General features: G+C 40.6%; 1 protein-coding gene across 1 annotated transcript; it reads right to left on the reverse strand.

The window, feature by feature from the left end:
• Positions 1 to 13,162: 13,162 nt before the first annotated feature.
• On the reverse strand, positions 13,163 to 21,484 carry LOC114107450 (vomeronasal type-2 receptor 116-like). The gene is given in 8 exon segments (XM_071605210.1): positions 13,163 to 13,935; positions 16,681 to 16,804; positions 18,054 to 18,223; positions 18,226 to 18,280; positions 19,190 to 19,481; positions 19,483 to 19,973; positions 20,386 to 20,680; positions 21,471 to 21,484. Coding segments are annotated over 8 exon segments (2,214 nt in total).
• Between the last annotated feature and the right edge of the window lie 457 nt (positions 21,485 to 21,941).

A 21,941-nucleotide genomic window follows, 5' to 3' on the forward strand; every position in this document is an offset into this window, starting at 1 on the left:
GTCTATGAGCCATCCAGAATAAGTAAGTGCCCCAAGTAGAGGAAAATTGATGGTTGTGTGATCTGAGGGTCAGGATTTGCAAGTGATGCTTAATGGAGAAGGATTTTTATCATGAGGTGATGGAAATGATTTGGAACTGGATGGATATGATGCCTGAACACCAGAGTGAATGTACTACATACATTGTGAACGTGAAGGTACCAGATGCTGTTGATTCATTATCTTTAAAATGGTTCATATTTGTTATTTGAATTTCACCATAATAAAAAATCATTCTCTAAGTTTGGAATTAGAAAAAGTAAACTTAAAACCAAAAAACAATAAGCCATTAAAACACATGATTCGAGAATATCCCTGCATATAAGTGCAAACTATATATATATGATAAATATAGCTTTTCAAAAACATTTGGGAAGTGATGACAGCAGTTTATGGATGTTAAGAGCTATCCAGATAAAAACAGTGAACTTGAACTTGACTCACCTGTCCCTTGTAGTCCTTCCCTTCTTCCCTTTTTTGGATAGAACTTTCTAAGAACAAGAGTCCCCCAATAAAAGCTCACTTCTGAATGTACTCTGTCTCTCGCCAACCTCTCATGACTTTCCCTTGCTCTCCCTCTTGGGGCTCCTGAGGCCGAGAGCAGGGAAGCCGTCCTGAAGCCTATGTAAAGGTAAATTGTGTCTGTGTTTTATTTGGTGTCCCTGAAAATTTACACAAGCAATCTTATGTTCAGCTGCCTGCACTGGTCGGGGGCGGCAAAGGGCTAACTCCAAATGGCTCAGGTAACCATGGCTACAGAAGATGCTGTTCCCAAATGTTTGAAAACCTAGAAAATCCGGTCCTTTTTAAACACTTGCAGACACATGGAGTTCAAGTGCTTGTGTCTTGGCATCTGCCTCTAAATAGTCTCAAGACCACAGGTTGGAAAGCACCACGGCCTTTGCCAAAGGGTTTGCGAAGAGGAGAGTGCAGCCCTCACTTGCATCCCCAGAGGAGGACACCTTGTTGTCTTGGGCATACGATGATGCACCTCCCATTTATAGAACACTGAAAACCAAATCTGCCCACTGGGCAACTGTATGACCCAAGCAAATGTCACCTCACCCACTCACGATGCCCTGCAAGCTTCTCAGTTTGCTTTCTGAACTTGAATTTTGGGGAAAAAACTAATTTTGATGTCTTCTATTCTAAAGGAAGTGAGACTGATTTACTTTTTGGCCCACCTACTTTTTAAAAAGAGTCATGTAAAACTTCCCTCAGCTGTCCATCAAGAGTACAAACAGTAAATGCTATCTTGCATTCATCACTGTCCCTGAAATTGTGGGTACTGAACTAATTGCTACATTTTATTCTTTAATTGGCAGACACTATACATATTTATATTTTGATAAGATGTATCATTACACCTGCTTAATTTTCTGTTTTACTTTTTTTAGAGCTGGTTGAACCCAGTGCCTCACATGTGCGAGGCAAGCGCTCTGCCACTGAGCCACAACCCCAGCCCCTCATCTTTCTTTTTAACTTTCACATTTCCGGTAATTAAAATTCATGGAGATTGAACACAGGCCTGTAGACCATAACAGGAACCCTCCTTACAGTTTTTGCCTACAAAATCTGGTAGAGGTTTGTCAGTAAAATGTAAGAATTCTGAGGCACCAATTAAGCGCTAAACATCTTTTTGAATGCCACCTTCGCTGAAGGTCAAGATGTTACTAACAAATCCTCCAGGGGTCATGGCAATACCCTTGCACAATTGCTTTTTGTCAATTCTAGGAGACCAGTCCAAAATGTACCCACTATTTCTAGACACCTTATGTTGTACTGGGAAAGTATTTATACAATTCATCCATTTAGGGATTGTTCTGATTTCTATCACAGAATGGTTAGGACAATGAGGTATTGGTGGACGTTCTGCAGAGATGATTGGTTTGTTATGAGAAAGTCCCATTTTAATAACTGATCTGATATAAGGCTTTGAGTCTCCAGGAACAGTACAATTCGCTGGTCTAGGTCCTCCGACTGCTGTCTTTCCCCTAAAGGATGCTTTTAGACAGCCAGCATGTTTACTGCAGGACCAGCACAAAGGTAATTGAGGACTGTAGCCAGAATAATTAAATCCAATCACATGGATGAGAGTAATATGTGTGTCTGTAAATCCTCCCATCATATATGAGTCATTAGTAAATACTGGGATTCTTCAGTCCATACCGCTGGGTGTGCTAAAGGTAGATCTGGAAAATGTGTCCAATAGGTTTCTCCCTGATTCCCATTTACCTAATATTGCAGCAAGCATCATCATTGGAGATTTAGCTTTTCCTTGCTGTCGAATCATTTGTTCAGCCTGCAGTGTTAGATTCTTCAATTCTTTCCATGAGCTGGGTCTCTCTGGGCCATCTTCTTTCCTCTCTTCCTTTGAGAGTTCCTCTTGTTGGTGGGGTCAGGTCTGGCATCTCTGGGTCGATCCTTAGTCATTTGAATCTTGGTTCTAGGTCCTCCATGCCTAATGTCGTGTTCAGGTATCCAAACAGGACAAAAAGCACCTTCTGGGAAAATACAAGCATGACCTCTACTCACATAAACACTGCATCTGGTCCTCTCCATTGGCCAGTGTCCAAATCCTGCCATCAAACTTGGGCTAAAGGGTCTGTTGCTGTGGAAGACATGTGTCACTCAGCTGCAGGGGGCCTTCTGAATCACAGTTTAGAAAATTTAAAATTAACAGAGCATGATTGAGGTTATTTTGGGGGGTCCTAGTTCTACCTCTCCCTTTTTGTTTTTGTAATTGTAGCTTAATAGATAAATGAGCTCATTCTACAATAGCTTGACCTTGAGGGTTATAAGGAATACCTGTATTATGGTCAATATAAAACTCTCGGCAATTGTTGAAAATTGAATTTTCTCTCTGACAGGTGTGATGACCTGTGCCACAAAATTTAGACATAGGGTAGGGCTGTTACACATTCCCTGAGGCAACACTTTCCAGCAATATCTTTTAACTGGTTCTTTAAAATTTATTGCTGGGTCACTAAAGGCAAATCTTTAGTGCAAAGGTATAGAAAAGAAACAATCTTTCTGAGTGCAAAGATATAGAAAAGAAACAATCTTTTGAATCTATTAGTATCAAATGGTAATCCAAAGGGATAGCTGAAGGAAAAGGAAGCCTTGGTTGTAAGGCTCCCATGGGCTCAATAACACAATTTATAGCCCTAAGATCTTGTAATAATCTCCAGCTGCCAGATTTTTTTCTTAATTACAAAGATGGGTGTATTCCAAGGACTGAGCATAGGTTGTAAATGGCCAGGCTGAAGTTGTTACTGAACTAACATGTAGGCTATTTTAAGTTTTTTCCCTGTGAGGGGCCACTGACTAACCCAGATTGGCTCTTCTGTGAGCCAGTTAATTTTTTTCTGCTGTTCTCTGGGGATAATGTCTGGGCTCCTACCAAAAATTTTGGTTGGGTGCATCAGTTAATCTCTGTTAGTTAATAATTGGGTTATAGGTAGGTATCCTTCTTGTAAATTTCCCTTGGAATAAATTTTTTATTAAGTCCCTCAGATGACATGGTAGAATTTGGAGTTACTAATAACAAACCTAGGCTGCTTAGAATATCATGGCCCCACAAACTCACTGGCAAAGTGTCTAAGACATAAATCTTGAAATTCCAGAATTACCATCTTTATCTTCCCAGTGAAGATGCTGAGCACTTTGTGCCGGTTAAAAAATTTGACCTATCCTCTCCAAGTTGGCAGGCATATTATGTAAAGGCCAGCTTTTGGGCCAGAATCTACTAGATAGAACAGATCTATCAGCTCCAGTATCTATGATACCCTGAAATTTTTTTATGATTGATTTTAAGATCCAGTAGAGGGCGTTCCTGCCAAACTAATTGAGCCCAGTACACTCCATCTGGGGAATCGGAAGTTGAGGTCTCATCTGGGCCATCTGTGGAGCAGCAATTTAGGAGTACTAGCTGTGCCAGTACATCTCCTGTAGAGTGCTGAATGGCATGGCCTGATTGTACAGTGATCTCAATCTCATCTCTAAAATTTGAATCCATCACTCCTGGCAGTATCTGAATTCCCTGTTTTAAATTGTTTTGTCCCGAAGTTAGGCCTATGGTATTTGGGGGTAACGGCCTGCCTACAGATCCCAGTAGGGACTCGTTGTGGCCCCATTTCAGGTGGTAAAGTCACTGCTAGGACTGGTTGTAAGAGCACAGTCTTGGTGGAGCCGGCTGGTAGTAGTGACAAGCTGGCATGGCCAGCCCTGATGATGTCGGAGTCTGTGACTCCTCTTCCAACCAGAAGTTGAGGTCTTCCAGCATATATTGCAGCGCCCCTACTGTTTGGCAGGCTTGGGGCAGGCCCTGCATCTGGTTTGATGAATGTATGATATATCAAAATACATTCTACTATCATGTATAGCTAAAAAGAACAAATAGATTTTTTTAAATGTATTTTTTTTACTGGGTGTATTGGCACATGGCTATAATCTCAGTGCCTCAGGAGGCTGAGGCAGGAGGATTACATGTTCAAAGCCAGTCTCAGCAACTTAGGGAGAAGCTAAGCAACTTAGAGAGATCCTGTCTCAAAATACAAAACAGGTTGAGGATGTGGCTCAGTGGTTAAGTGTCCCTGGGTGCAGTCCCTAGTATCGCCACAAAAAATGTGCAGGGAAGGGACAAATCTGGGGGGGGGGGCAGGGGCATGCCTGTTTCTCCATGCTGTGGTCTGTCTGCGTGTCAGGTTCTGCAGGGTCCCGCTGGGGTCAAACCTAAAAAGTTTGGAGATCAAACTTAAAAAAGAGTGCAGGTGAGGGGGACAAAATGGAGTCAGTGAAGACAAGGACTGGGTCATCCTTTGTGGGGAAAGGAAAGGACAATTTGAAAGGAGTTCCTGATACAGTTTTTTTTATGAGGGTAATGCTTTTAAACTTTTAAAATTAATTTCAATTGATAGATAAAAACATACAAATTGCACATATTTGTGGAGTACCATGTGATGTTTTACCACATGTATATTTTATATAATGTTTAAATCAGGTTAAACATATCTTCTCATTCTTTAAGGTGAAAACTTTCAAAATCCTTCTGTCTTGAAGGATACTATATGTTATGGTTTCCTATAGTTACCCTAGTGTGCAATAGCACAACAGAATTTGCTTCTATCTAATATTGGCTTTAGTGTACTGATTGCCCTCTTCCTTTTTCTCCCTAGCCCCTCCTTGCCCCATCTTCTGGTAACTGCCAATCTACTCTCAGATCCTATGAAGTCAACTTATTATAAAAGTCACCACTGTGGTATATATAACATGTGACATCACCTTAAAGCTGAGGGGTTATTTTTTCTAAATTCAAGCCTGTGTGATGTTAAATTCTTGACAGTGGACAAAGTTTATAGACACTCCAAGGACGTCATGAGCATCAGAGTTAGATTGTTAGCCTAAAATTTGCAGTTAGAGACTGCTTTACCATTGGTCTTTTCTAAATTGCACAGTACAAGTGTAAATAATAACATTTGAAGCAGAAAACAAAATGGAGAACACTCTAGCAGTTTTTCTTGACCCTCAACTCATCTTGACCCAAACTTAAAATACTAAGATTTTTGGGAGGTAGATAAAGATGGTAGCTGAGTAAGATCCTGATTGTCTCTCCACAAATGTGCCAATTCAAATACTTATTCTTGCACCAAACTAACTTTACAAGAGCCAAGCAAGTTAGATGAGAGACCCCTGTGCCCTGCTATTTCATAACAATAAGAAAAGACACATTGAGGAACACAAAGGGAAGGAGTTGCTCCTGTCACTACTCTGGCAACTCTCAGCAGCATGGAAAAGGGAGGAGAGGGAATTAAGTCCAGGCCTTAGAGTTGGTTGGTGCCCAGTACCAGGCCTGCCACAGTGAAACACAGGGGTGGGCAGAACCTTAAAATCCCTGGACCCAGGCAAATACTAATTGACTGAGCTGCTGGAACTGCATTATTCAGTTGGCTATTTGCCTCTGCTCCTGTCCTTTACCTTCAGGCAGCAGAGTGAGGAATAAGTTTTTACCCAGTGGGTAGTAGGTTAGAAAGCTAGAGCAGGACCTGTCTTGGAGCTCAATGAAGGGCCAGGCAGAAAACAAAGGCCCCATGCACTGGGCACATCAAGAACAGGAACTCATAGACCTTCCCTTGCATCAGGCACAGACCTGTACTATTATGGGACAGACTCAAGCTTTGGACTTGGTGCCCAAACCCCTCCAGACCTTGCAGGTTCCTGCAGCTGTGAGACTTGTCTGTGACCCAGCTTAACCAAAGGGATGTCTCTGCCACCTGTCCCCCAACCTCAGACAACCCAACTATTTCCAAGTCAGTCCTTGCAGAGAGAGTCTCTAGACCTGCCCAGGCACCATGCAGACACCTGTGCCACAGTGGGAAGAGGCATGTTTTGACCTGCACTACTGTCAGCTTCATCATGGGCCTGAGTATACCCCTGAGACTGTGTAGGTTCTATGGCTATGAGACTCATGTGTTACCCAGCTTAGATCAGCTTAAGTGTCTAAGGGACTTTCTTTATAAAATACTCAAACCTTAAACACTGGCATGGAGCAAGATCTCATTCTCTGGGGTAGGACAGGGTAGTAACTATGGGACTTTGCCTTGAAACTTAGTGCCAGGCTGGTGATGCCCCACACTGGACAAATACTAATGGCCCCCATGCAAAGTCCTGAATGTTAATGGGGCTTGTGGACCATCCCCAATGCCAGGGGGGGAGACATGGTCTCAGTAAATTGGATTTTTATTCTAGTCAGCATCTCCTGTGGCTTGTTGAGCAGCCTTGGGCCATGAGTTCACCTCAATAGTAAGCTTCCCATAGCTGTGCTGGTCTTGGTGGGCTGTGGGCTCAGGTGTGACATAGCTTTGTGGAGTTGTTGGCCATAGGCATGCATAGGATCCTGGGGCTGGTCTTCCATAGTGATTCTGTTCAGAGCCAGGCAGAATTCCAGTGTCAGACCACAGGCTGGTGGTTCTGGTGAGGCACCTGTACTTAGCCTGGCCAAAGAGGGAAGCTGATATGGACAGATTTCCCTTGTTAGCTGCTCCCCAAGTTGGTTCGGAATAACACCCAAACTTCAGATTTGGGAAAAACCTAGGCATGGATTGCCCATTGGTGTGAAACTCATGGCAAAGGTGGCCCAACACTGAAATAGTGGAAATGACTGCAGATCTGTGAGATAAGTAGCCTGCTAAGGTCCTCTTGGAAGACAGAGCCATATCAGGATAACTGGAAGAAATCCTGAACCTTCAGTGCCCAGGAGACATTGCAGAGCAACCGGGACAAGAGCTCTCAGGAAACCTGACTTCATCTAAAGGTCAAAGTGAGTGCCTGGTACTGACCTTCTAGTAGTCAGTGTGGGAGATCTTGTGGAGAATTTGAAACCAATAGAGTTAAGTTCTAACAGAGAAATTTAACAGAAATAGAAATTAAGTAAATGAGATATCCTTCAGCTTAAAAAGGCATGTACATAAATTGAAAACCTGATGAAAGGTGCCCAAACCAGGGTAGATTAAAGAGAAGAAAGAATTAATGAGCTCAAAGACACAGTAACTTGAAAATAAAAAGGAGGAGGCAAAAGAAAAACAAACGCAAAACAATGAAGGAATGAAGAAAACATATAGGAACTTTGAGAGAGCATTAAAAGGGTAAATACCTGAGGCTGGGTACTATGGTGCATGCCTGTAATCCCAGTGGTTTGGGAGGCTGAGGCAGGAGGATCATGAGTTCAAAGCCAGCCTCAGTAAAAATGAGACACTAAGCAACTCAGTGAGACCCTGTCAAATACAAAATAGGGCTGGGTATGTGGCTCAGTGGTTGAGTGCCCCTGAGTTCAAGCCTTGGTATCCCCCCCAACAAAAAAATGCCTGGGTTATTTGGGTTCATGATGGGTTTGAGAATGCCAGAGGAATGACAGATTCTAATCTCCAATTTTATAATAGAAAATGTCCCAAGCCTAGAGAAGAACACCATATCCAGGCACAGAAAGGTCAAATGTCGCAGTCAGACTTAACTTCAATGCAGTCTACCTAAAGGAAAAAATCAAATTCTTGAAGTGAAAGAAAAAGACTCTCAAGATCACAAGAGAAAAGAAACAATACCTGAACATGTTCCAGTTCACCTGAAAGTGAAGGTAGACTTCTCAGCAGAAATCTGATGGACTGGGAGAGAATGGCAAAGGAAAAAACATCTTCCAGTGAAACACACTGTATCCAGCAAAGCTGGCCTTTGGAAATGAATGAGAAACAAAGACATTCCAAGACAAACAGAAGTGGAGAGAATGCATTTAGAAACAATTAGTGCCAAACAGACATATGCCAGGAGAATCCATTATGGGAAGTGTCCAGAATAGGCACAGAGATGCCAAGTAGATGAGTTTGTGCCAGGACTGGAGGGAGGGAAGGAGGGAGGAAGGAGGAGAAGCTGCCTATGGAATAGGATGCTGAATGCACCAGCTTCTTAGCAAGTACTTAAGAATTAGTGGCAAATTTATGAATAAGTCTCCGCATTTGATCCAATGATTTTATTTTAACTTAAATAAGAGAAAATATACAAAGTTTATTTAAAATATTCATCATCTATAAATTACCTAAACTCATGGCTGATTAACATAAAGAAAATGTAGTGTATGTACTCAGTGGAGTTTTAGCCATAAAGAAGAAAGAAATCCTGGCACTTTTTCTTAAATGGATGGAACTGGAGAACATGATGCTAAGTGAAATGAGCAAGACTCAGAAAATCCAGGGTGGAAGACTTTCTCTCACATGTGGAAGCTAGAACAAAATAAGGGAGAAAAGCCTGGGCTGGGGAATCTCCTGGAAGTAGAAGATCAGTGGAGAGAGGAAGGGGATGGGGAAGGAGAAAGGATGGGAGAAGGGAGTAGGAGTGGAATGAAACTGACCAGACCATGCTATGCACAGGTATCAATAGGTCACAGGGAATTCCACCTATATGAATACCTATGAAGCACTGATTTTAAGAAACAATAGTAGGAAGATAGGAAAGTTGAGGAAAGGGAAGACGGAGAGGGAGGGGGAAGGGAAAGAGGAAGTCTGAAGTGGAGTAAATTATGTTCCATGATTGCATGATTATGTTAAAATGAACCCAATATTATGTGTAACATAACATACTAATAAAACATTAAAAGGAAATATCTGAAATCAATAGACATTGAGCAGGCAGAGTTTCTCACACAGACGAGAGACAGTAAGGATGCAATTCCACACTAGCACCAGAAGCCTTCCTATCTCCATCTGTGCAGGGACACAGAGAAATGACAGTGATACATGATGCCAAGGTTGGCACAGGGGTAGAGTCCCCCATGGAAGCACATTATGTGTTAGCTGACCCTCTTCTGCATGTGTGGGCATGTTCATTGATCACTTTAGTGTCTCTTTCTTCCTTTGGTACTGGGGATTGAACTCAGGGGCACTTGGCCACTGAGTCATATCCTCAGACCTATTTTTTATTTTATATAGAGATAGGGTCTCACTGAGTTGCTTAGTGCCTCAGTTTTGCTGAGGCTGGCTTTGAACTTGTGCTCCTCCCGTCTCAGCCTCCCAAGTCACTAGGATTACAGGTGTGTGCCACTGCGTTGGGCAATTCATTGATCACTTTAGAAGTAAACTTGAGTCTTGCCACCAAGAAAGCATGCACAGAGCACAGGTATGTGCTGGTGAGCCCTCACTGGGCAGCAATACAGCAGGTCAGATATAGAGACATGTGCCACATGGTTGCATAAGTGAAGGTCATGTTTATTTTTTCATGGGTATGTTAACAATCAGGATTGAGGAGGAAAGCATGAACTCCTTCTGAGGTAATTTTCTTCAAGATCAGGGGACTGAATGCCTTCAGGTTTTAAAATAGTCCCTAGTAATCCTGTGGATTTTAGTGATAACTATGGTGATATCTCTTATTTCATCTCTAATTTTATTAATTTGGGTCTTCTCTCTTTCTTTTTGTTCATTTGACTAAGGGTTTATTAAACTTGTTTTTTTTTTCAAAAAACCAACTCTGTGTTACATTTATCCTGTGTATTAATTATTTATTCTCAATCAGCTCTGATCTTAACTGTCCTACTAGTTTTTAATTGATTTGTTCTTATTTTTATAGACACTAAGGTGCATCCTTAGGTAGTTTATTTGGAATCTTTTTTAAAATGTAGGCACTCATAATTATAAATTTCATTCTTAGAACCATATTCATAGTGTCTCACTATAAAGCACCAGCAGAATAGTGTAGGGAGGAAGAGAGAGAAAGATGAAATACTGGAGCTAAAATGGAACAAATTATATTCCAAGCATGTATGGTTATGTCAAAAATGAAATTCACTATTATGTATAACTGTAATGTAGTAATCTAATTTAAAAATTTAAACTTCTTACATTCATCTATGATCGCTATGACCTCCCCAGGTTGAACTAAGAGGATATAGAAAATCTAAACAGACCAATAAAAAGCAATGATATTGAAGCAGGAATAAATAGTCTGCCACTAACAACCATAGAAACAACAATGAAGCTCAGGGCCAGATGGATTCCCAACTGAGTTCTCCCAGACTTTTGAATTACTAATGCCAATGCTCCTCAGATTATTTCATGAAATTGAAAATAGAAATTCCAAATTTATTCTGTGAAGCCAATATCATTCTGATACCAACACCAGATAAGGACACATCTAAGAAAAAACTATAGACCTGTATCCCAGATGAACATAGATGCAGGAACCTTCAAGACAATATTAGACAATATCAATATATTCACCAACATATTAATAAGATTGTATGTAATAATGAAGTTGGTTTCATTCCAGTGATGCAAGGATTATTGAATATTTGAAAATCAATAAATGTGTAATTCATCACAGGAATCAAATTAAGGACAAAAATCACATGATCATCTCAATAGAGGCAGAAAAAGCCATTGATAAAATTCATAATCCATCCATGTTAAAAACACCAGTAAAAGAAGGGATAGAAGGACTTACCTCAATACCATGAAGGCTATATTTGACAGACTGAAAGTCAACATTATAGTAAATGGAGAAAAACTGAAAACAATTTTCTCTAAAATCAGGAAGAAGACAAAGATGTCCATTCTCACCACTCTTATTCCATATAGTTCTTTGTGTGTGTGTGTGTGTGTGTGTGTGTGTGTGTGTGTTGCTGGGGATTGAACCCAGGGCCTTGTGCATGTGAGGCAAGCACTCTACCAACTGACCTATATCCCCAGCCCCTAGTTCTTGAAACTCTAGGGAGAACAATCATTCAGGGGATGAAATTAAATAAGGGTTATAGATGGTATGATTTTGTATTTAGAAGAACTAAAAATCTTTTAACAGAAAACTCCTAGAACTATAATCAGATTCATCAAAGTAGTAGGATACAGAGTCAAAAAATTAATAGTTTTTCTAATCACAAATACTAAAACCGCTAAAAAAAAGCAATGAGGAACCAGAAACCCAGGGATTAATATAATTAAAGAGGTGAAAGAACTCTGCAACAAAAACTTCAGAATATTGAGAAAAGACATAGGAGAAGGCAGTAGAAGATGGAAAGTCTTCCCAAGTTTATGGACAGGCAGAATTAATATTGTTGAAATGGTCACATTACCCAAAGTGATATCTATATTCAATTCAATCCCCATCAAAATACCAATGGCATTTTTCATAGAACTAGAAAAATAGTCCTACAGTTAATGTGGTACAATAAAAGACCTGGAATAGCCAAATAAATCCTAAGGAAAGAAAAGCAATGCTGGAGACATCACAATGCCTGGTTTCAAATTATACTACAGAGCTGTAGTGTCAAAATTGCATGGCATTGGCATTCAGACACAATGTATACCAGTGGAAGAAAACACAGGGACAAACCCAGAGACAGTTGTCTGATCATTTGAATAGGGCAGCAAAAACATAGATTGAAGAAAATATATTAACACCAACCCCCAATAACCCAATCAATAAATGGGCAAATGGACTAGATGTTTCTCAAAAGAAGAAATTTAAAAAGTCAACAAATATATGAAGAAATATTCAATAAACCTTAACAACATCCTTAATAATCAGAGAAATGCAAGTCAATACTACACTGAGATTTTTATCATCCAAAATGAATGTATAAATTCAATAAATGTCTGGTACAATTTCAATCTTTTTCTTATAGCATGCGATAAACTGACTCTAAAATTTAAGGGACACATTAAAGAAAAATTCTCCAAAGTGATCTCAAGAATTCTGAAAAAGACAAAAATAAGAAATACATTATCAGTTTTCAAAACATACTACACTTAGTATATGAAATATGACTTATTTGATAGAAAAAGGAATCACTGAAATACATAGAGGGATTTTAAAATAGAGCACACTAGGAATTTAGGACATTTTATATATGACTAATGTAAATGAAGGAATCGAAACAGAAGCCTACGTGCAGTGGGAACACCACACAGATGAGCAGGATCTGCAGGATGCACTGTAGATTTCATGAATAAAAATCACTTCATCCACCATGCGACCTGCGCAATGGTTTCATTAATGAGGTTCTTGGCATAAAGTTAGCTAGAAGAGATCGAAATAAAACACACAGACTCAGTTACCTTATTTCTATTGCCAGGTCCGAGACGGCTCCCCTCTCTGGCTCCAACCTCTAACCGCCCAGCAGGGCAGCAAGGATTACTCAGGGCTAGCAGGAGAGAGAGAGAGAGTGAACACGCCAGGGAGTAGCCTTTTATTGGGGAACAAGAAATTCAGGGGATAATTCCATCCAATGAAGGTTGAGGGGGGACTGCACTCCAAGGTCAGGGTCAGTGATTGGGCCCCCGGGGTCAGTGGTCAGTCACACCCCTACACGGACGGCTTCTCTCATCAGGAAAGGGCCGGGAAAATTCCGACACAGCCAGAAGCCTCAGACCCATAACGGGAGTCGCCCAGTCACATGTCAGGATGGCTTCCCACAACTTCAAATGCAACCCAATGGAAAAAAGACATAAATACAAGTGGGGCAACTGTTATTAGTGCAGAAAGAGGTGTAGATTGCTGGTTCCTTGAAGGGAATCACATGTAGAAATCCAATATCAAACTGCTGGGAGCTTTAACTCAGACCCTCAATTTTCAGAAACCCAAGTAAAGCTCAAGAAGGCTTATTGCTCCTACAATGAATTTTCTCTCTGAACCCACATAGAGAGCTCCTATGTGGCCTTAATAAAATAACATAGCACTTGGGGGCAAAGATGCAGCCCAGGAGCCCTGCACTGGAGGCCAGGATGGAGAAGACCTCCACGGCCACCATGACCTTGCCCTTGGTGCTGTGGTACACAGGGAGGAAGGTGAGCCAGACACTGCAGAACACCAGCATGCTGAAGGTCAGGAGCTTGGCTTCATTGAAGGTGTCAGGCAGGTTCCTGGCCAGAAAGGCCACCGTGAAGGTTCCCAGGACCAGGGAGCCCAGGTATCCCAGGGCACAGTAGAAGGCAGTGACTGAGCCCTTGTTGCACGTGATGATGATGCAGCCATGTTCAGAGTGTGTGTCTGTGTCCACAAAGGGAGGAGAGGTCCCCAGCCAGACTCCACAGAGAGTCAGCTGGATGAGGGAGCAGCTGGGAATGATGAAGTTAGGTGCCCCTGACACCAGCCACCGCCTCATCCTTCTCCCTGGGGCAGTGACCTTGAAGGCCAGAATCACAGTGACAGTTTTGGCCAAGACCATGGAAACGGCCACAGTGAACACCAGTCCAAATGTGGTCTCCTGCAGTATGCAGGTGGCTGTGCTGGAACGACCAATGAAGAGCAGAGAGCAGAGAAAACAGAAGGTGAGGGAGATGAGCAGGATGTAGCTGAGAGCCCTGTTGTTGGCCTTGACTATGGGGGTGTCTCTGTGCTTCACAAAGACCCCAAGGACAGCAGCTGTGAGTGCAGAGAAGCAGAGAGCCGTGCAGGCCAGAGCCATGCCCAAGGGGTCTTCATAAGCCAGGAAGGTCACGGCTCTTTGGATGCAGTGGCTTTTCTCTGTGTTGGCATATTGGAGATCTGGACACTTCACACACTGGTCCATATCTGAGGAAGAATGCAAATTAAAAATTGTGTAAGTATTCAACTATGGATTAAATGTTATCAATATATATAATTGTTTTTTTTTTTTTGCTTGTTTATTTTGTAGTGATGGGGATCTAACCCAGCTCCTCACACATGTCTGGCAAGTAGTCACCATGGAGCCAGCCCCCAGGCCTGGGTCTGTTGTGATCTCCTCAGGTGACAGGTTTTTGACTTTACTAACTTTGTGCGTTTTATGTATATTCTCAAATCTACCAATGTGATACTTCATATTATATTTTTATGAAAAAATATTTTGTAGAATCATAAAATTACCTCCTTTTAGCAGTTTTACTCTTTTTTGTAGATTGATTTCATGAATGGTTTGTCAATTTTTATGGGATTTTACTCTAGATTTCTTATTCTTTCTTTGTTTTTTAAGTTTTTGTGTTGCATTGGTCTTTTCTCTTCTATTTTGTCTGCATTTAATGTGCTGTTCCATTTCTACCTCATGACGATTGCTTCATGTATAACCTGCCAAGCATTTTAATCAAAATAGGCATAATAATAACATACTCCTTTTTACAGTAAGGGGTTTTAAATTTCTCTCTAATGAGAGTTTTAGTGTTACCCCACAAGTTTCATTAATAATATTTTCAATGTTGGACTCATGATTGTCTTTCTTTAAGTCTCTTCTCTTATTTATGGTATATTGAAAGGTGTATTTCCACTGTGTTTCTTTAGAAAGAACTTTCCTATTAAACCCCGATTCTCTGAACAATCTGTCAGTTTACACTCTAATCAAACCTTATAACATCCCTACTATTTCTCACAGTTCTTTTTTTTTTTGTGCTAGGGATAGAGGCCAGGGACACTTAAGCATGGAGCACATCCCCAGCCCTTTTTTTGAGGCAGGTTCTTGCTGTGTTGCTTAGGGCTTAGTAGGTTGCTGAGACTGGCTGTGGACCTGAGATCCTGCTGCCTCCGCCTCCCGAGTTACTGGGTTACCTGCATTGCCACTATGCCTGGCTCTCTCAAAATTTTAAAATCTGGATCTTTACAAAGTATTTTTTTCATTTGTTTATTTTTATTTATTTATTTTTATTTATTTTATCTTCATTTAATTTATTTTTATTTATTTTATCTTCATTTAATTTTTAAAATTCTACACAACACCAGGATAAATCCTGATATAATCACAAAATATGGAACACCCCCTACCTAGTTTAGATCCCAGCAATTCCCTCAGTGCCCCCAACTCCACTCCACTGATCCCCCACCATTCCATTTACAATTTACATTTTTTTAAAAATTAGTGTCCTGTGGATACACCTGATGCTGAGACCCCCTGTGCCACCTCCATGCAAGCCATATGAATATTTGGTCAGATTCAGTTCATTGTTCTTCCCTTTCCTGTCCCTTCTTCCTCCTCAATCCACTTTGTCTCCCCTACTGATCTGAAAGGTGAATTTGTTAAGGCATAAGTGTGTGGGTACTGACATTGTTGAGTACATTATTCTTTATATGAGTTTATGGAACGTGGACATGACTGTCCCCTAAACTTATGTGTATAGAGAAGTATGCAAATTGACTGTATTGCCTTCTATATTGTCAGTCTCAATACATTTATAAACAAACATTTGAATCACATTGTGTTGTGATATTAAGCTACATATACACCACACAGTGAAATCTGAAAAACCCTGCATGGAGCTGATTCTAGCCATTTGTTACTATAAATCTAAACATTACCAAGATGATACCTAGGAATTATCATTATTACTTTTCTGACATATGACTGTGTCAGAATCCAACCTTCATTCCCACATTCTCTATTAATTTCAGTCAGAAGGAACCTTTTTTTTATGTCCATGAATATTACATGACTTACAAATGTGCAATTTTTTGGTTTCCACTAATCCTAAAAGAATTTAATCTACACTTTCTGCATCAGATACCATAGGAATGCTCCCAATACTAATTCCACCTTTCCTGTAACAGTTCCAATATAAATGCCTCCTTGAAGAACACCCTTTAAAAATCAGTGAATATAGCAGTGCAGCCCTTTGGCTCTTCCTTGAATTTGTGTCATTTTATCTTGTGTATTCCACTCACCTGTGAATGAGTGGAGAGCAGGGAATAAGACCTACTCATGGGAGCTTTGGAAGCATGCTTTATAGTACAGTGACACCTGCAGGTTAAACCAAGCACTTTCTGAACCCTGCTATGTGTCAAGAGCAGTGCTAGGCAGTGGGGAGGTAGAGTGTGAAGGATGTGTGTCTGCAATGTGGTCTAAACATAGTTTCAAAGGAGACCAAGAAGATTGTGCTTTAAATTTCATGGTGGAGATGAATCTGACGTTCCTGTGCGGTGGTGGAAGGGGCTTCTTGAGATTACATGCCCATAGTGTGTTTAGAATGGTGTAGCCAAATGTGTAGTTTAGGTCTACAGAGTTGTGTTATTTCAAGGTGAAATACTATTGTGAATAACAATTAAACTCCTACCTGAAGGAAAGAAGAGTTTTATCTCTGAAGTCCCTTCCAGATCTTTTCCATTTGCTTGTATTGACTGAAGAATATTAAGAATAATAGGGAATTTCTGTACAAGGCACATGCTCACCTGTTTCATTAGAAATCTCGTTCTCCGGGCAAGGAGTGCAACTGAAACAACAGGCAGGCTTTCCCTCCTGCGGGGATTTCCTAAATCCAGGACCACATCTCTCAGTGCAGACAGAACGAGGGGTCTGAGGAAAATCAGATGGGTGTTGGGAACTGCTCAGCCTCATTGGACTTGTCCTCCAGTCAGTACAGAGTGTTAGAGAATGGGACCACTAGAAGGCATAATCTGTATACAAAAGTCTAATAAATTGCTTTGATAATGCTATAGTTATGATATCATATGTCTCCCAAAGACCTTGATGCTAAAGGCCAATAGTGCCATTGTGAGGTGGTGGAACCTTCAAGTAGTGGCACCTAGTGGGAGGAAGTTGGGGCATAGCCTTGAAAGATGTTGAAATCTCTCTACTTCCTGGTTACAATGAGGGTAGCAACTTCCCTGCCACATACTCTCACCATGATGTACTTCCCTAGCTACAGACCCAAAAGCAAGAGGCCAAATGACTACAGACTGAAAACCCTAAACTGAGTCAAAACAAACACATTCCTTCTTATTAAGTTAGATTTTCTTAGGCAACTTGCCACAGTGATGGAAACTAATACAGTTGTCATGTATATTTTATGATATGAAATATACGAACAGTTAGAGTCATGTTGGTAAGTACATGGGTTTTTGTCCATGGACTGAACATCAAAACTGAGTGAAAATAGATCATTTCTCCTGTGTTAGTTAGGTTACTGTCACAGTAACCAAAACACCTGACAAGGACGACTTAATGTAGGAAACATTTACTTGGGCTCACAGTTTCAGAGGTTCAGTTCATGGTTTCATGACTCCATGGCTCTGGGCCTGAGGTGACGCAGAACATCATGGAGGAAGGAATGAGGGAGGGAGGGAGAGAGAATATGAGTTGCACATGAGAGCCTGAGACTAAACATATAATCCCAAGGTTGGCCCCCAGTGACCGCCTTCCACTAATCACACCCAACTTGCCTACTGTTACCACCCAGTAATCCATTCAAATTATTAATCCACTGATTTGGTTATGGCTCTTATAATCAAGTCATTTCAACTCCTGCATTAACACAAGGGCTTTCGGGGGACACTGTGTATCCAAATCATAACACCTCCATATGTGTTGATTCTCAGGTGCCATGTGTATTTTATGACATGAAATATATAAATAGTTACAATCATGTTGTTAAAAATGGGTTCATTTTTCAACCACCAAGAAAATTTCATGAGAAAATTTCTTGAATATATGTTGTTAAATGTACTTTGTATGCCCATGAATGAGCAATCAGGGGACATACAATACAGGACAAATTTTTGTTTATACTTGTGTAGTTAAAGCATTGTGATTGAGTCCAACCCACCTGTGTAAATCCTATGCTCCACTGTATCAGGTCCTCATGTAAAGACAGTTGTTGGCCACGTGGAGCATGTGGGGAAAACTTTCCTACTTTCACCTTTTGTCCAAGACCTTCTGGAAGATCCCAAAAGTTTTGAATATCATATTCTCCTTCCAATTTCATTTTCTCATCCAAATCACTTGTTCTCCAGCAGGATTTTCAAAATTTATTTTCTTGAGAAATGGGTGAAGCTAAAGAGATACAGTATTTTATGAATAAGCATGTCCCAAAGTTAAGACAGAAACCCTGAAGTTGATAAAGTCCCCTGTCTTTAATCCCTGTTTATTTATTTATTTAGGTAACAGAGATTTAACCCAGGGACAACTAACCACTGAGCAACATCCCTAGCTTCTTTTTGTCTTTTATTTAGATACAGGATCTTGTTGAGTTGCTTTGGAACTTGGCTTTTAACTCAAGGTCCTCCTTTCTAAGCCTCCTGAGCCACTGAGGTTATAGGTGGGTGACACGGCACCTGGCTAATCTCTGTTTTATAATGCTGCTTTAACAGAAGCATCATAGAGTACAACAAATGATAGCCCATGGACAGCTAGAGAATAAGGTTTCTAGAATGATAGTTCCAGGAGAAGTTTCTCAATTAAGCACATGTAAATAATCAGAGGGTTTGGGAATCAGATAATACCTTAACTGCCTAGTGGAAGCTCACTGCATCTAGCGAGCCTCAGTCTAAGTCTGCAAAATAATGTGGTTAATTCTTCAAGTGATGTGAAATGTGTTCACTTATGTAAGTGTCCATTAGAGTCCTAAGCAGCACTTACACACTTCAAGAGTGAATTCTGCTCTTATGGTTTAAGACAGTCATGGAAAATCAGGATTTCTTCTGTTGAAAACATCAGCTCAACAGGAGTCATTTGTAATACAAGCTTTGATGTTGGTGTAGAACGCATTCTATCCTTGCTACGGGCACTTTCCTCAAGACTGCTTCTACACAGGCCTACATTTACCTCCGACACTGAAACAAGTACAGTTTCTGTTGTGCTTTCGGAGAAAGGATCCTAAACTACTTTGTTTGCTCCCTTGTGGCCATCCCTTTAGAGAATCACCTTGCAGTGGTGTGTGTCATGAGGCAGAAGAGATATTACCTGCCAAGGGGAAACCAGAAGCCCATCCCCATTTCCCATTTTTGGTGTGTCTGCTTGGTGAAGAAGCACCTCATGAAGTGTGTGGGCCACGGCATACACAGCATTGTATATGTTGTAACTCTCTTCACTCATGGCCATGTCAAAAGTGCTTTCAGGCAACCATTCCAAGGAGGCATTTAGTGGGCAGTTCTCCAAGATGTTACAGTCCAGTTGAGAAAAGGAACAATGAAAACTGTAATACCACAGCCGAGCCAGGTAAACGTCTTCTGGGTATTTGGAAGGGTTAACTGCTGATGAAATTTGTGAACCCAGGAATCTCCCCATGGTGGTGTGAAAACATGAGAGTCCCATGGGATGAATCTAACATGAAATTTTTCCCCTTGCTGACATCTTGCCATTGTGAGTTTGTGACCCAGACTTTCCAAGTCATTAGAGTTTGCCCTACATCAAACATCAAGTCTTCTAAAAACTTAGTATCACCATAAATAATAATCACATTTGCTGATGATTCAGTGACCAAGTGATGATTGAACACATGTTTCTCTGGGATCATTTCCACAAAGGCTGCACAGACTCCATTTTGCTCCATCTCCCCTCTCAAGTCTGAGAGAATCTGAATACCTTTGTGATCTTCTGAGATGAGCAGCCCCACCCAGGTCCAGTGGAAATGAAGCAGCAAGGAGACCATACCAAGGGCCAGAGATGTGTCCTTGGGGGCCATCTGATAGAGAGAAGGAAACTGGACAGGATCACTCAGTTTATGATCAAAAGGTCCAAAGTTGAGCTGAAGGGAAAAGAACATTTTGAAGGAATATGATGAGAAGGATTGTCACATAGCACAGTCTCAGTCCTGAATGGTATATTTTATGAAGCAATAGGTGGAAGTGTTACCAAGGAAATTTATTCATATCATTTTCAAAGCCATCTCTCATATCCCGAGAGCTTTCTGGAAAATAAAAAAATTATTGAACAGCCTCAGGTTTCCAACCCACTTTTTGCACTGCACCAGCTCCTGCTGCTCTTTATTCCAAAGAAAGAAAATGTGAATACATCACCCAGTCTCTGAGACCTAACCTTTGAGATGACACACTTTGAAAATTGTTGAAATCTTGTTTCCTCCTGTAACCCTATCCAGGGCCCCAAGATGGGCAACAGAGGAGAATGGCTTAATCTCTCTCTTTTCTACCCACTGTTACCTGTGGAAATTTGTAGAATTCCAGGAATGGCCCAATCTGGTAAGATGTCTTCCATGATGCTCCCATCAGTACTGCTACAGACTTGCTTTCTCTTCTACAGGTGTAATTAGGAATCATCTTTTCCAGCCCTAATAGCCAAAAGAAGGAAGTCTCCAAAACATTCCATTCAAAATGTGAAATATTATAGAGATCAAATCCCAGAGACATGTTGGGTAAAATATGGGGGTTCCTGTTGATCTCCTCAATGGCAAAAACCAGTGCCAGCACAAGCTGGTAGTTCTTCAAATTATAGCTGCTTGGAAGAAATAGAGATGCTTAGGGGTGACTTAGCCCTGATTATCTTCAAATTCAATGGAATTACTTATGAACTGAATGCTTTTATTTTAAAATTTGTTTTAATTTAATTTGTTTTACACATGATAGTAGAATGCACTTATGCACGTTGATACATTATACATAGACGGGATATAATTTCATTTTTCCGAGTGTACATGTTGCAGAATCATATTTGTCATGAAGTCATATATATACATACAGTAATAATGTCTTTTTCATTCTACTATCTTTCTTATCCCCACATCCCCTCCCCTACCTTCCCATCACCTCCCTCTACCTAATCTAAGGTAATGCAGTTCTTCCCTAGTGCCCCTCCCCCTGCCTTATTGTGAATTAACATCCACATATTAGAGAAAACACTTGGCCTTTGGTTTTGTGGGGTAGGCTTATTTTACTTAGCATGATATTCTCCAGTTCCAACCATTTACTGGCAAATGCTATAATTTCATTCTTCTTTAAAGCTGAGTAATATTCCATTGGGTGTATATACCACATTTTATTTATCCATTCATCTATTGAGGGACACCTAGGTTGCTTTCATAGTCTAGCTATTGTGAATTGAGCTGCTATAAACATGGATGTGGCTGCATCACTATAGTATGCTGATTTAAAGTCCTTTGGGTATAAACCAAGGAGTGGGATAGCTGGGTCAAATGGTAGTTCCATTCTCAGTTTTCTGAGGAATCTCCATACTGCTTTCCATAGTGGTTGTACCAATTTGCAGTCCCACCAGCAATGTATCAGTGTACCTTTTCCCCCACATCCTTGGCAACATTTATTGTTGCCTGTATTCTTGATGATTGTGATTCTGACGGGAGATGAAATCTTACAGTAGTTTTGATTTGCATTTCTCTAATTGCTAGAGATGTTGAACACTTTTTCATATACTTGTTGATCAATTGTATTTCTTCTTCTGTGAAGTGTCTGTCTGTTCAGTTCCTTAGCCCATTTATTGATTGGGTTATTTGGTTTTTTGGTGTTAAGTTTTTGGAGTTCTTTTCCTAGAGATTAATGCTTTATTGGAGGTGCATGTGGTAAAGATTTTCTCCCAATCTCTAGGTTCTCTCTTCACATTATTAATTGTTTCATTTGCTAAGAAGAAGGTTTTTAATTGATTCTTGGTTTTACTTCTTGCACTTTTAGAGTCTCTTCTACTAGGCACAAGGTCTCTGTTCTAGTGCCTAAGTCTTTGATCCACTTTGAGTTGATTTTTGTGCAGC

Source organism: Marmota flaviventris, chromosome 1 (genome assembly GCF_047511675.1).
Source record: "Marmota flaviventris isolate mMarFla1 chromosome 1, mMarFla1.hap1, whole genome shotgun sequence".
In the NCBI taxonomy this organism is placed as follows: Eukaryota; Metazoa; Chordata; class Mammalia; order Rodentia; family Sciuridae; genus Marmota; species Marmota flaviventris.